Source organism: Oncorhynchus masou, chromosome 14, assembly GCF_036934945.1.
Source record: "Oncorhynchus masou masou isolate Uvic2021 chromosome 14, UVic_Omas_1.1, whole genome shotgun sequence".
NCBI lineage: Eukaryota > Metazoa > Chordata > Actinopteri > Salmoniformes > Salmonidae > Oncorhynchus > Oncorhynchus masou.
The window spans coordinates 6,001,225-6,016,931 of NC_088225.1; the positions used below are offsets into that span (position 1 = coordinate 6,001,225).

Consider the following 15,707-nt stretch of genomic DNA (forward strand, 5'->3'; position numbering starts at 1 on the left):
TCGAAACATCTTTGAAGCACCTTTCCCTGGCTTAGCCATCGCACCTCTGTGTGATAAGGCAAATCACCATGCTCCGTTTCTAACTCCGTCAGAAATGCCTTGAACTGGCGGTGATTCAAACCTTTGGCTCTGATAAAGTTAACTGTGCGCGTGATGATGCTCATTACATGCTCCATTTTCAAGGCTTTACCGCACAACGCTTCCTGGTGTATGATACAATGATAAGCTGTCAGCTCACCTGTCGCGTTTTCCTCTTGCATCTTTTCCCGTATCTTCGCCACCAGTCCGCTCCTGTGTCCACACATCGCAGGTGCTCCGTCGGTTGTCAAACCCACGAGTTTTTCCCAAGGCAGCTCCATCTCATTTACACATCTTGACACCTCTTCATACAAATCATGCCCCGTAGTTGTGCCATGCATAGGACGTAAAGCCAAAAACTCCTCTGTCACGCTTAGGCTGGAGTCCACTCCGCGGATGAAAATTGACAACTGGGCAATGTCAGAAATGTCGGTGCTCTCATCCACAGCCAAGGAATATGCAATGAAATCTTTTCCCTTTTTCACAAGCTGCTCTTTTAGATTGATGGACAACTGGTCTACTCTCTCGGCAATGGTGTTTCTGCTCAGACTCACATTTAAAAAGAGTTGCCTTTTTTCTGGGCAAACTTCGTCACAAACTTTAATCATGCAGTTTTTGATGAAATCCCCTCCGTAAATGGCCGGGCTGATTTAGCGATCTCTTCTGCCAAAATAAAACTGGCCTTGACAGCAGCCTGGCCTTGTGATTTGGCTTTTTTGAACAGAGCCTGTCGAGATTTGAGGCCTCGTTTTAATTCCTCTGCCTTTTGTAGCCTTTGTTCCATGTCCATATTCTTGTTTTTGTCCGCGTGTTTCGTTTCATAATGTCGTCTCAGATTATACTCTTTCAGTACCGCCACACTTTCTCCACACAGAAGACACACAGGTTTTCCAGCTACCTCCGTGAACATATACTCCGACTCCCACCTTGTTTGAAACCCCCGGTTCTCAGTGTCCACCTTCCGTTTTGCCATTTTTGATGGGTATCTGAAAGTTAATTTTACTGTGATGCTGACGACTGCTGTGCCAATAAATATTGAAATGAAGCAGCCTACTGCTCGGTGCGTCACCGTTGCATTGTGGGAAATGTAGTATTGGTGCGTGTAAAAGATCTGCGGGCTGCCGGCTTGCTGCGGTCTGCGGGCCGGTTCTAATAATAAATCAAGATCATCCCAGGGGCCGTAAAAAACCTTCTCGCGGGCCGGATGTGGCCCGCGGGCCTTGACTCTGACATATGTGCCCTAGACCCACTCCAATTTGCTTACCGCCCAAATAGGTCCACAGACGATGCAATCTCAACCACACTGCACACTGCCCTAACCCATCTGGACAAGAGGAATACCTAAGTGAGAATGCTGTTCATCGACTACAGCTCGGCATTTAACACCATAGTACCCTCCAAGCTCGTCATCAAGCTCGAGACCCTGGGTCTCGACCCCGCCCTGTGCAACTGGGTACTGGACTTCCTGACGGGCCGCCCCCAGGTGGTCCCCAACACTGGGGCCCCACAAGGGTGCGTTCTGAGCCCTCTCCTGTACTCCCTGTTCACCCGCGACTGCGCGGCAATGCACGCCTCCAACTCAATCATCAAGTTTGCGGACGACACAACAGTGGTAGGCTTGATTACCAACAACGACGAGACGGCCTACAGGGAGGAGGTGAGGGTCCTCGGAGTGTGGTGTCAGGTCAATAACCTCACACTCAACGTCAACAAAACTAAGGAGATGATTGTGGACTTTAGGAAACAGCAGAGGGAACACCCCCCTATCCACATCGATGGAACAGTAGTGGAGAGGGTAGTAAGTTTTAAGTTCCTCGGCATACACATCACAGACAAACTGAATTGGTCCACTCACACAGACAGCATCGTGAAGAAGGCGCAGCAGCGCCTCTTCAACCTCAGGAGGCTGAAAAAATTTGGCTTGTCACCAAAAGCACTCACAAACTTCTACAGATGCACAATCGAGAGCATCCTGGCGGGCTGTATCACCGCCTGGTACGGCAACTGCTCCGCCCACAACCGTAAGGCTCTCCAGAAGGTAGTGAGGTCTGCACAACGTATCACCGGTGGCAAACTACCTGCCCCCAAGGACATCTACACCACCCGATGTTACAGGAAGGCCACAAAGATCATCAAGGATAACACCCACCCGAGCCACTGCCTGTTCACCCCGCTATCATCCAGAAGGCGAGGTCAGTACAGGTGCATCAAAGCTGGGACCGAGAGATTGAAAACAGCTTCTATCTCAAGGCCATCAGACTGTTAAACAGCAACCACTAACATTGAGTGGCTACTGCCAACACACTGACTCAACTCCAGCCACTTCAATAATGGGAATTGATGGGAAAGGATGTAAAATATATCACTAGCCACTTTAAACAATGCTACCTAATATAATGTTTACATACCCTACATTATTCATCTCAAATGTATATGTATATACTGTACTCTATATTATCTACTGCATCTTTATGTAATACATGTATCACTAGCCACTTTAACTATGCCACTTTGTTTACATACTCATCTCATATGTATATACTGTACTCGATACCATGTACTGTATCTTGCCTATGCTGCTCTGCACCATCACTCATTCATATCTTTATGTACATATTCTTTATCCCCTTACACTGTGTATAAGAAATTAGTTTTGGAATTGTTAGTTAGATTACTTGTTGGTTATTACTGCATTATCGGAACTGGAAGCACAAGCATTTCGCTACACTCGCATTAACATCTGCTAACCATGTGTATGTGACAAATAAAATTTGATTTGATTTGTAATCATTTATAAAAATTGGTACATATAATGAATGTTAAGTACTTTACCTGGACGTTCTCCCGGAGGTCTGTGGCTTCCCTCAGAGGCTGGGTGGATGCTCTGAAGAGCTCGTCTACCACCTTGATACCGGTGGTCTTGCTGGAGGTGTACTCACGAGTCTTCTTGCCCTTCCTCACCGACAGGCCTCTCTTGTGGGCCTTGCCCCCTCCCCTTCTGTTGGTGATGGCCACATGTACGAACAGGGTACAGTTTGGTAGGAACTCCCCCGTCAGCGACTGCAAGGGGACATGCCTGTAGCCCGGTTGCAGACATTCAAAGGGGATTGTGTACTGGCCGATGAACTCGTCTCCGATGTAGTCGTCGTCCAGCACTACGAAGCGTAGCACCGCCAACTCCGGTAGGTTGATCTGGAACTCAAAGCTCTCGTCGAAGACGGGGTTGTCTCCGTTTTGAGAGACTGTCTTAGTCCTCTGCTCGGCGCAGTCAGCCGGGATGCCGTGGATCTCCGCATAGATGTAGGGTTCCACCACGTCTCCCTTTGCAGCGGAGCCCCTGGGCTTGGGCAGGTTCTGTCCGCTGATCACCTTGATGTGGAGAAGCTGGGCGGACACCCCTGGTAGGGATTCCCTGGCGTTGGCGCTGAAGTATGACACCTCCTCCCTCATGATGGCTGGCCGCAACACGTAGCCACAGTTCCCGTTCTGCCTGAACCATCCCAGGTTGAGGTCCATCATCAGGCCCGGGGTCTGGTAGTTCATGGCTACAATCTGGCAACCACACTTCCAGAAGTCCTGGGGATTCATGTTACTGGCGTCGATCCGCATTGGAGTGGGGTAGACCCTGGAGAGAAAGCGCTTGTTGTAGCACACAAAGTCCTCGGGGAACTCGTTGGCGAACTTGTTGGCGTCGACCTCATTGAAAGAGCACATCTCCCAGTATTTCTGATCCCTCTTGGAGATGTCAAAGTCCCTGAACTGCACTGACTTACAGAGGGAGACCAGGTCTGACAGTTCCTTACACAGCCCCAGCCGTTTGCAGCCAAGGCCGTTGAGATGGTCCTTATCATCTGCCCCCACCCTCGTGGACATCTCCAGACCCTCCTCCTCATCAGTCACCTCCCCCTCTGACTCGGGGTAGTTTGGGGGCAGCCGCTTGCCCTTCAGCAGGATCTTACCCTTGAGTTCCTCTGGGGAAGGTAGGTAGTGGTCCTCTGAGCTGGGGGAATCCAAGTACAGCTTGTCTCCAAGGATCTTCTTCATGTGCTGGGCCATGACCCTCTGCTGTGGGATGCAGCAGTGTGTCACTAGGCAGAGGATGAGGGGGTACTCAGAGCTCTCAAATGCATACTGGTTTATAATATCCAAGACCTTGCAGAGGGCTAGCTGAGATGCCACCGAGTTCCCCACGTACACCACAGGTTCGTTGTCCGGGCCGTCCCACACAATGACCTCCAGGCTGCGGCAGCCCATCTTCAGGGCCCGGATGTAGCTGCTGATGTCGGAGGAGCCCCAGAAGTGGTCCTCGAGGAGGGAGGCGTTGTGCGAAGAGTTGATGTAGTAGTGGGAGAGCGGCTGGCTCATGTCCTGACACACCCGCTTGTGCTGGGGGTCGAAAATGTGACACTCTGAGGAGAGGAGGTAGTGTGTGAAGCCATCAATGGAGAGGCTGGCCTTCTCCCGGCCCTCGGCGGACGGCTCGTACTTCTGGACAATGCCCCGGCACATGTCCTCCGTCACGCCCTCCATGCCCTGCTCCACCTCCACAAACAGCATCAGGTCCTTGCTGTCCAGGTACTCCTTGTTGCTGGAGAACTGCACCAGCAGGAAGAAGATCTCTGGCCTCGTGCACAGCTCGCAGTAGGCCTCTACAAAGGTTTCCAGGTCAATGTCCTCCCCATACTGGTCTTTGGCCTTCTGGAGCTCCTTGAACTTCAGCTCTATCCGGGACTCCTTCATGCCCGGGTTGAGGCCCCTGATGATCTGGGTGGCCCTGAACAGGTCGATGTGGCCATTCCTCTCCATGTCAGCCAGCTCAAACACCGATCCGATCCAGGAGGTCCTCAGGCTGGGCTGGCTAGGCTCAACCACATCTACCGTGTGCCTCCCGTAGGAGACCAAGTAGCGGAGGCCCATCACCCAGGTGCTGACCACATCAGCTGTGCTGGCCACCAGGTCCAGAGACTCATAGTTGTCCCCGTAGATGATGGAGAAGGCACACTCGTCTGGGAACTGGTCAGACAGGCCATTGCTGCGCAGCACAGGGGTCTTCTTCCCCAGACGGACCTCCTTGATGCTCTTGATCTCCAACTTGGCTTTCTCTGAGTCCTTCTTGGAGGGCTCCCAGCGGAGCCAGTGCATGTCCGGGTCCAGGAGGAAGTAGCGGTTGTACATGCGCGAGTTGGAGCGCACCTTCTTCATCTCGCAGCCCTCCATCATGAAGGCCATGCAGGCGGCTGTGCTGTTGATCTTACGGTCGTTGGGCATGGAGCTGAAGGAGACAGTCTTCTTCTGCCTCACCTGCCTCTGCTTGGTGCCATCCTGGAGAGAGTGAACGAGAGAGAGAGAGATCGAGAGAGCGTTAGCAACACATTGACTTTTCTCTTTCCAAACACATCCACATAAAACAGATTGATGAGACTGATATATAACTTTGATGACATAAGCCAGGAGAGTCAAAAACTAGGGAGACAGAGCAGAGCAGACCTTTCATCGCAAGGAGAGTTGACACCTACGTGGATGGATGTGTACACTGTGGACACAAAGTTTCAACACAGACTGTCCCTGTGCTGCTGGCAGGTAAAGATGGATCTGATTTACCTCCCTCTGAGTTCTGCTAAACCACACTGGTCCTGACAGCAGGCATTAATAACCAGGCATCAGAAGACCAGTTATAGAGGACATGGTGGGCATTTGTGTTTTCACGCAGCCTCCACCTTCCTTCCCCTGCTCACCCCTCACCAAGCCAAGCCCCCGGAGGCTTGGTCATTAGTGCCAGCCCAGTGCCATGGACACCCCATGCCGTGCCTGCCCTGACACCTGACTGCCGGAAGAAATAACTAAATCAATGCTATTTTTAACAGATTCCTAACATTGTGCAACAAAAAGACATTGGCCTTTGGGGTGATACTCAGATGCATGTTTAAATTGTATATTTCCTTGTCTGATAATTCAGCTCCCAGTTTACATTGTGTAACAGTGTGGTGAAGGCTCCCACGGTCTCTCCTCAAGACAAATGGTAATATAATGCAGGCCGTACGAGGACTGTTTCCGTTTAGAAGTGCAGCACTCAGTTTAATGATAGGACAATGAGGCAGCGGATACCATTTTGTTTTGGTTAATGTTTCAATAGTGTAATTCCTCAAACACTCCTAAGGGCCTTCAAAACTAATTTCCAAACTACAATAGAGCTGCAAATGAGATTCTGATATTTTACTTATTGCACACTCACAGGACTCTACACATTCACACACACACACACACACACACACACACACACACACACACACACACACACATACACACACACACACACACACACACACACACACACACACACACAAATAGCGTATTGGAATTGATCAATACTTACTTTCTCGTGTACTTCTTATTCTTGTTTTACCCTCGTGTGTTTCTGCTCTACTTTACTTTATTTGATAGTGCTACAGATATTGATTACTGCATTGTTAGAATAAGAGCTTGCAAGAATGGCTTTTCACTGTACTTGTGCACGTGACATTAACACTTGAAACTTATCAGGGGGTGGGGGTGGGTGGGTGGGGGGGGGGGTGAATTAATTAACTTTGTATATTCATTTCCTTGCTAGAGGCAGACAACAGGCACTAGCAGAGCCTGTCTGCAATATTTGCAAAGCCCAGTGCACCTCTAATTAGTCTTATCTCCCTCAGTAACTCCTGGGCAGCTCTGAATCCTTACAGATTATAAGACTAGGGAGACAGAGATAATGAGAGAGAGATAAACAGAGAGAAATAGAAAGACAGAGACAGGCTCCATACCTCCTGCCAAGAAATGGGGAAACTTTCATTGTAACTGGCTTGCAGACCTACCACTGTACAGTATAGTAGATATTGTCCAATATCCCTATTGGACCTGTGTACTAAGATGGAGTGAGATAACACACACAGACACAGGGAATTATGACATCTGTGACACTAACTATTCCAAATGTGTATGAATCTGTACATCTCCTTACTGAAAGATAAAGTGTGAATCGACTTGTAAGAGGTTTTCATGAAGGCAAATCAGACATAACGGCTTGTCACTTGCCATCGACTTAACTGAGCTCCAAAATCTTTCATGACACTAAATGGCGGAAAAATACTCAATCTAGCTCACTCACGTTCTACTGTCTGTGAATCTGAACTTTTTCTGAATCCTCTCTATTTGAATAAGTCCAAACTCTGAGACTTTACTTTGTGTTTTGGGAGGGAATAAGGTCACAGGGTCATCCAGGAGTGTGAAATGTATTCCCCTCCCCACCTCAGCAAATGCTTGTACAGACCTGACAAATCCCCCCCAGAGCAAAGCCATCCATCTTACACCTGACAGGCAGTAGCAGACGATGCCTGATGCGAAATCACGATTTCTCCGAAAAACAAGCATATCTCCGTGAAATGTCAACAGAGTACTGAGTGTAACGCAAGCTTTTTATTTTCAAAGCCTTTAACATTTAATTCAGCTTCTGTCATGTTCATGTTTTATTTTTGAGACCCGCGGAAACAACTTTTCATATGACCGCCACAACATGTCAAATCCTCAAAGCGCCGCCAGTTTGTCAACAGAGCTCTGTTCCTATTATCGGATGTATTAGGTTACAAAATCCGACTTCTTGGACATAATGTTAGTGATATGTCAGGGAAAAACCCCACTGAACGACTCAGAACATATTTGTCTTGGTAAAATACATTTTAGAACATAGGGAAGTGAAATTTCACTAAAGCGCTCTGTGCAGAGTGGGTGAATTTCATTGAATTACAACCTTTTGAAGTCAGAAGGTATTAGCCCTGGTTGAATATAATGAAATGCCTAGTCCATTATGGATTCTCAGCCCAGCATGTTAAAGCATCTCAGTAACAGATGGAGTGTTGGGGACCAGTACACAGACCACCCAGATCAAAGGGTAAGCACAGCAGGCGTTTAAAAAAAAAAACAGCCTCCAGTCAACGGCGAAAACAGGCCTTGGCTTTACCAGGGCACCACGGGGGAAGTGTCATGGGAGCCATAAACAATCTAAGGGAGGATAAATGCAAGTGTTTGTTTTTCGTTTCCCCTTTCCAATAAATTCTTGGCATTTGCATACAGTTGTTGTGCAAAACAGTGGCAGGAGTCATCGGGGGTAAAGTAAAACATAAACCACCTGCAAGACGGTCTGTTGGTTCAGCTGGAGGGAAGAGAAGCGCGACTTCACTCTCACTCAACAGACACCAGTGGTACAATAATAATAATCATAATAATTTGTCCTATGAGTTTCTTGCATATCCCACTCCCTCTGACACACCCTTGGAGAGTGGGGTCACGGCCAGGGGTCAGACATTATTGACTGTGACCCTGGAGGAAATGAGGCCTTACTCAATGGGACATCAACAGATTTTATTGAACCTAGTCAGCTCGGGGATTCCAACCAGCAAGCGTTCGGTTACTGGCCCAACACTGGCCCAACGCTAGGCTACTTGCCCCAAGCCTAACAGGCGATATAGAGGTGAAGGGACTGTGTGAACCACTTCACAGAGGGAGTAAGATCGTGTCCCAAATGTCACCCTATTCCCAAAATAGTGCTGTACTTTTGATAAGGGTCCAGTGCACTATATAGGGAATAGAGTGCCTTTGGGACGCAGTTCACAACATCATGGAACACCACACCACCACCCGCCCTGCATGGGCTCCCCATCCCCTCCCCCTGCTCCCTTTCCTCCGACACACTCCCCTCCCTCCCCCTAGCGCCCACATCGATGACGCAGGGGGCAATAATTACGAGATCACATTTCACCCCCATCCTAGACTCTTTAACCATGGCTTCCAAGTCCCTCCCCATTTGGCTTCTTCACGGGACAAGAAAACTACAGACGGTGTCTGAAAGGTCAAAGGGTAATCTTGTGTTTCATTAGCCGACCCTCCGTGAAGTTATAATTAGCTTGAGGGCTCAGCAGGACAAGCTGTTGCTCTCTGATCTCCCTACATCACATTAAAGCAGGCACACAGAAGGTGTGTGTGTGTGGGATCTGTGTGTATACATGCCTGGGCGTGGGTGTGTGTGGACTACAACATTTTCATTGTCACACAGATACTGTTTTGTTGCGTTTTCGTCTTGATTTAACCTACAACAGCCCCATTGATTGTCAGAGATCGGTTGGAATACTTTGGGCTTGGTTGTTCGAATGTTCAATTAAACCACAGCCTTAAAAGGACAGCAGGAGACAAGAAGGTCACAATAACAATCATCAACTAAAAATTCAACAAGAAATGAAATACAGTAATTAGTCAGTTAGGACGAAACTCCCGACCCTTTCACATGTTCTTCTCGGCCACTTCCGTTACCCTCCAATTCCTGTTTCCTAGACCCAAGCACAATGCACACACCAATAAACCCATCCATGCATCTCTCTCTCTCTCCCTCTCTGTCTCTCTCTGCCCGTCTCCCTCTCTCTGTCTCTCCCTTCAACCCCTTCACTTCATGTTCTCACCCCTCCCTCCAGGCTGTTTCCTGGCAGAGGGGTGTCAGTTAGTCCCACCCCGTTCCGCTGGTCAGCTCAGCTGCAGGTCAACTTGGCCAAATCTCGCCTCCCTCACCTGTTGCTGCTGTTGCTGTGGTGACAGTGGGTATTTTGGTAGTCGTGTGTGAAGGCGGCTGAGCGCCCCCAGCGGGGTTCCGGGTGGGTGGGGATGGGGGGTAAGTTTTTTTGTTGTTGACTGGGCCTGATGGAGGGGTGACGCTGATGGGGACAGGCAGGCTGTGAGACAGGCCCCATCGTCCAGTGAAGGGCAGCGTCACACCCGCTCTCCTCACATCAACCCTGTCTGTCTGTCTGTCTGTCTGTCTGTCTGTCTGTCACACGCTCCTCTGACTACCACTATAAACAGGTCCGACGTGGAGAATGTTCCCCACTTAACTTTAAAGACAACCAGTGTGGCCAGCCTTGTGGGGTCCACTGTAGCGGGTACACAAGACTGGTTTGCTAGATCTGGACGAAGATATGTCCTGTTTGACATAAAAGGTCGACTCGATTGGCTGAAAGTCAAGTCAGTTTATAACAGAAATGCATTTATTTAATTTTTTATTTAACCTTTATTTAACCAGGTAGGCTAGTTGAGAACAAGTTCTCATTTGCAACTGCGACCTAGCCAAGATAAAGCAAAGCAGTGTAACACAGACAACAACACAGAGTTACACATGGAGTAAAACAAACATACAGTCAATAACACAGTAGAATCAAGTCTATATACGATGTGAGCAAATGAGGTGAGATAAGGGAGGTAAAGGCAAAAAAGGCCATGGGAGCAAAGTAAATACAATATAGCAAGTAAAATATACTAATATACAATATACCACGGCTAAGGGCCGTATCTAAGCACTCTGCATTGTGTCTTGCCGAAGAACAGGCCTTAGCCATAGTATATTGGCCATATACCACACCCCCCCGGGCCTTATTGCTTAAATATCCCACTGACTGCATATTATGAACCTTAACCACGTCCCATAGGGAAGACTTGGGAGGCTGCTGCAAGGTATATGTACTTCTTTATCCATCACTAGGATCCATCACAGAATCCATTAGCTCCTCTCCAAATCTCATGTGTCCCTACCCTCTGTCTATCATTCCCTCCTCCAGCCCGTGTCGTTGTAGGAATGTGTCGTTGTGGCCCTGCCTGCCCCTCCCCAGGGCCAGATGGGAGTCTGCGAAGGACCTCGGGGGTGCCCTGCCTGCCTGACCTCTCCCACTGCAGCATGGCTACACAGGGCTGCTCAGAGAGAGAGAGAGAGAGAGAGGCAGTGGAGCTGCACACTGCTCTTACATACACAAACAAACAGCTCAGACACTCAAATAACACACATCTCCACACAGGATAGATAAGGCTGCTGCCACATGCCAATGCACAGGCCTGTAGAGTGTGAAAGCCAACTGTGTGCTTTGCTGTGCTGAATCCACAGCGTTGAATAGGACAGTGATGACTGCGTCCCCTTAGGGATGGTTATCTCTTCCTGTGGGACTTATTGCTCCATTCACTACGCCACAGCACCGGCAGGCCTGTCTGGGTTGCTTAGTACTAGAGCAAAACGACTCTGCTAAAGTCCTTGTACTACACCCTCTGCAACAAGTAGGATGTCATGAAGAACTCCATGGAACTCTAGCTGGAGCCATGAATAACACACACCACAGGGCCGTGGGGGAAAGGGAAGAAAAGCGGAACAGAGGGGAGTGGATGACGTCATCTTTCTCTATCTCTCCAAACACACAGTGACTCATGGGGGAGATGAGCAGAGGAAGGGATCAGAGCATGAAAGCCTACACACAGACGCACGCAATGGGACAAGCAGTCACGGCTCCGGCGACGCTACACAGTCCGGCATACATACAGTACATACAGGCAGAGGAAGCAGCCAGCCATAAGCCTGGTGGATATGACAGGCCAGCGTGGCCGGTGAGGTGAGCCCTGCAGCTTGTCCCAGCACCGTGACAGGTTATCAGGGGTTAGACTCCACTGATCTGGTATTACCACACCATGCAGGCATGACCCAACCCCCCCCCCCCCCCTTTCCCTCATCACCATCACACACTGGGTGGTACCTGAATCCAGCTATAGCCTGTGCTGAGCACACATCACTCACCTTTTACAAGGGCAAAACGCAACAGAAAGCAGGAAAGATGTGGAAAGAGATTGGCGAGGAGAGAGAGAGAGAGGGGAAGAGAGAGATTCACACAGCCCGTGTCAACATTCTGGTATTTGTTAAGCTAATCTCTCACATGAAGGCAGTTTAGAGTCTCACATGGTGAGTTTGAATCTCAGCCACGCGGAAGATGTTCATGAGAAAACCTGCCTTAAAAGAATCTCAGCGAGCCAGTCTGAGGAAATCCCACTCGGTGAAGCCACATCCAAACCCACAACTCAGCAGCATTGTTCCAGTTTGAACAGACATACTCTACCACTCAAAAGCTTGAGGTCACTTGGAAATGTCCTTGTTTTCCAATGAAAACATACATGAAATGAGTTGCAAAATGAATAGGAAATATAGTCAAGTCGTTGACAAGGTTATAAATAATGATTTGTAATTGAAATAATAATTGTGTCCTTCAAACTTTGCTTTCGTCAAAGAATCCTCCATTTTCAGCAATTACAGACTTGCAGACCTTTTGGCATTCTAGTTGTCAATTTGTTGTGGTAATCTGAAGAGATTTCACCCCATGCTTCCTGAAGCACCTCCCACAAGCTGGAATGGCTTGATAGGCACTTCAAACTGCTCCCACAACAGCTCAATAGGGTTGAGATCCGGTGACTATGCTGGCCACCCCATTATAAACAGAATACCAGCTGATTGCTTCTTCCCTATGTAGTTCTTGCATAGTTTGGAGCTGTGCTTTGGGTCATTGTCCTGTTGTAGGAGGAAATTGGCTCCAATTAAGCGCCGTCCACAAGGTATGGCATGGCGTTGCAAAATGGAGTGATAGCCTTCCATCTTCAAGATCCCTTTTACCCTGTAGAAATCTCCCACTTTACAACCACCAAAGCACCCCCAGACTAGAGGTCAACCGATATTGATTTTTCAACACCGATGCGATACCGATTATTGGAGGACCAAAAAAAGCTGATACCGATTAAATCGGACGATTGTTTTATATATATATTTGAAATAATGACAATTACAACAATACTGAATGAACAATGAACACTTATTTTAACTTAATATAATACATAAATAATATCTATTTAGTCTCAAATAAATAATGAAACATGCTCAATTTGGTTTAAATAATGCAAAAACACAATGTTGGAGAGGAAAGTAAAAGTGCAATATGTGCCATGTAAAAAAGCTAACGTTTAAGTTCCTTGCTCAGAACATATGAAAGCTGGTGGTTTAATATTCCCAGTTCTTCCATATTCCCAGTAAATAAATATTAGGTTGCAGTCATTATAGGAATTCTGACGCGTCGACTATTTCTCTCAATACCATTTGTATTTCATATACCTTTGACTATTGGATGTTCTAACAGGCTCTTTAGTATTGCCAGCCTAATCTCAGGAGTTGATAGGCTTGAAGTCATAAACAGCACTGTGATCAAGCATTGCTCGAGCTGCTGGCAAACGCAGTAAAGTTTTAATGAATGCTTACGAGCCTGCTGCTGCCTACCAGCGCTCAGTCAGACTGCTCTATCAAATATCAAATCATAGACTTAATTATAATATAATAAACACAGAAATACGGGCCTTTGGTCATTAATATGGTCAGATCCGAAACTATCATTTCGAAAACAAAACGTTTATTCTTTCAGTGAAATACGGAACCGTTCTAAATATTGCTGTTACATTGCACAACCTTCAATGTTATGTCATAATTATAATTATAAATAATTATGTAAAATTGGCAAATTAGTTGAGCCAGGGGGGCCAAACTGTTGCATATACCCTGACTCGTGAACGCAGGAGAAGTGACACAATTTCTCTTGTTAATATTGCCTGCTAACATGAATTTCTTTGAACTAAATATGCAGGTTTTAAAATATAATTCTGTGTATTGATTTTAAGAAAGGCAAAAGATGTTTATGGTTAGGTACATTCGTGCAACGATTGTGCTTTTTTCATGAATGTGCTTTTGTTAAATCATCACCTGTTTGGCAAAGTAGGCTGTGATTCGATAATAAATTAACAGGCACCGCATTGATTATATGCAACGCAGGACAAGCTAGTTAACCTAGTAATATCATCAACTGTGTGATTATGTGAAGATTGATTGTTTTTTATAAGATAAGTTTAATGCTAGCTAGAAACTTACCATGGCTCCTTACTGCACTCGCGTAACAGGTGGTCAGCCTGCCACGCAGTTTCTTCGTGAAATGCAATATAATCGTGTCCAAAAATGCAGATTAACGATTGTTATGAAAACTTGAAATCGGCCCTAATTAATCGGCCACCATGGTTGACAGATGGCGTCCAGCACTCCTCCAGTATCTTTGAATTTTTTCTGCATCTCACAAATGTTCTTCTTGGTGATCCGTACACCTCAAACCTAGATTTGTCTGTCCATAACACTTTTTTCCAATCTTCCTCTGTCCAGTGTCTGTGTTCTTTTGCCCATCTTAATATTTTCATTTTATTGGCCAGTCTAAGATATGGCTTTTTCTTTGCAACTCTGCCTAGAAGGCCGGCATCCCGGAGTCACCTCTTCACTGTTAATGTTGAGACTGGGGTTTGCGGGTACTATTTAATGAAGCTGCCAGTTGAGGACTTGTGAGGTGTCTGTTTCTCAAACTAAACACTAATGTACTTTTCCTCTTGCTCAGCTGTGCACCGGGGCCTCCCACTCCTCTTTCTATTCTGGTTAGAGCCAGTTTGCGCTGTTCTGTGAAGGGAGTAATACACAGCGTTATACGAGATCTTCAGTTTCTTGGCAATTTCTTGCATGGATTAGCCTTCATTTCTCAGAACAAAAATAGACTGACGAGTTTCAGAAGAAAGTTCTTTGTTTCTGGCCATTTTGAGTCTGTAATCGAACCCACAAATGCTGATGCTCCAGATACTCAACTAGTCTAAAGAAGGCCAGTTTTATTGCTTATTTCATCAGCATAACAGTTTTCAGTAGTGATAACATCATTGCAAAAGGGTTTTCTAATGATCAATTAGCCGTTTAAAATTATAAACTTGGATTGGAACACAGGAGTGATGGTTGCTGATAATGGGCCTCTGTAGGCCTACGTAAATATTACATTTAAAAAAAATCTGCCATTTCCAGCTGCAATAGTCATTTACAACATTAACAATGTCTACACTGTATTTTTGATCAATTTTATGTTATTTTAATGGTCAAAAAATGCGATTTCTTTCAAAAACAAGGACATTTCTAAGTGACCCCAGAATTTGGAACACTAGTGAAGCTAGTAGCTAAATCCCACTCAGTAAGTAGTTCACTAATGCAGTGTGTGTGTGTTTGTGTGTGTGTGTGTGTGTGTGTGTGTGTGTGTGTGTGTGTGTGTGTGTGTGTGTGTGTGTGTGTGTGTGTGTGTGTGTGTGTGCAGGTGCACTCTACTATGGATGTGCCCTAAAAACTAAAACCAATACAGTATGTGTTAACGCTCTTTCCATTTCTTCTCTAATAATGACAGGAAACTCTCTGGAGAACTTTCAAAAAGCCTAACTGCACGGAACAATCCATTAAGAACAGGGCCACGGAGAGGCTCGCTGGTCAATGGTATTGAACTCCCGTATACCAAAAGTAATAACGGGAGAGAGACTTATAGGCCGTTCGAAATAAGTCAGTTACAACAGAATATGTAAACGCTGTGTTTCTTTTTACTGTCCGTCATGAAACCCTTCGATACATGTGGTCTGCTGACAGTAGGCCGATGGTGGAGGCTGGAGGGTCGTTCATCATATCCCACCTTTCTGAATATGGGGAAGGAGGGAGGGAGCAGCTCTCCTCTCCTGTATGTCATCTGTCTCATTTCCCTGTTGATTGCCTCTCCTCTACCTCTCTTCTCTCATTCTCTCCATCCAGACCCATGCATCTCCGATGGGGCCAATTATCTAGTTCTGTACATGACTATTTCAGCCCTGTGACGGGCAGAGAAACTGAACGGGGGAGGAGCATAAACACCCTCTGAGGGGGACACTTACGGAGG

The 15,707-nt window shown here is 46.8% G+C and overlaps 1 protein-coding gene across 1 annotated transcript in view; it reads right to left on the reverse strand.

Annotated features, from left to right (window-relative positions):
* LOC135554038 (inactive phospholipase C-like protein 2) overlaps nucleotides 1-15,707 on the reverse strand; it is a 116,209-nt gene that overhangs the window by 48,144 nt on the left and 52,358 nt on the right. The window contains exon 2 of the mRNA XM_064986039.1: nucleotides 2,911-5,400. Coding sequence (XP_064842111.1) covers nucleotides 2,911-5,400 — 2,490 coding nt within the window. The remainder of the gene's footprint in view (nucleotides 1-2,910; nucleotides 5,401-15,707) is intronic.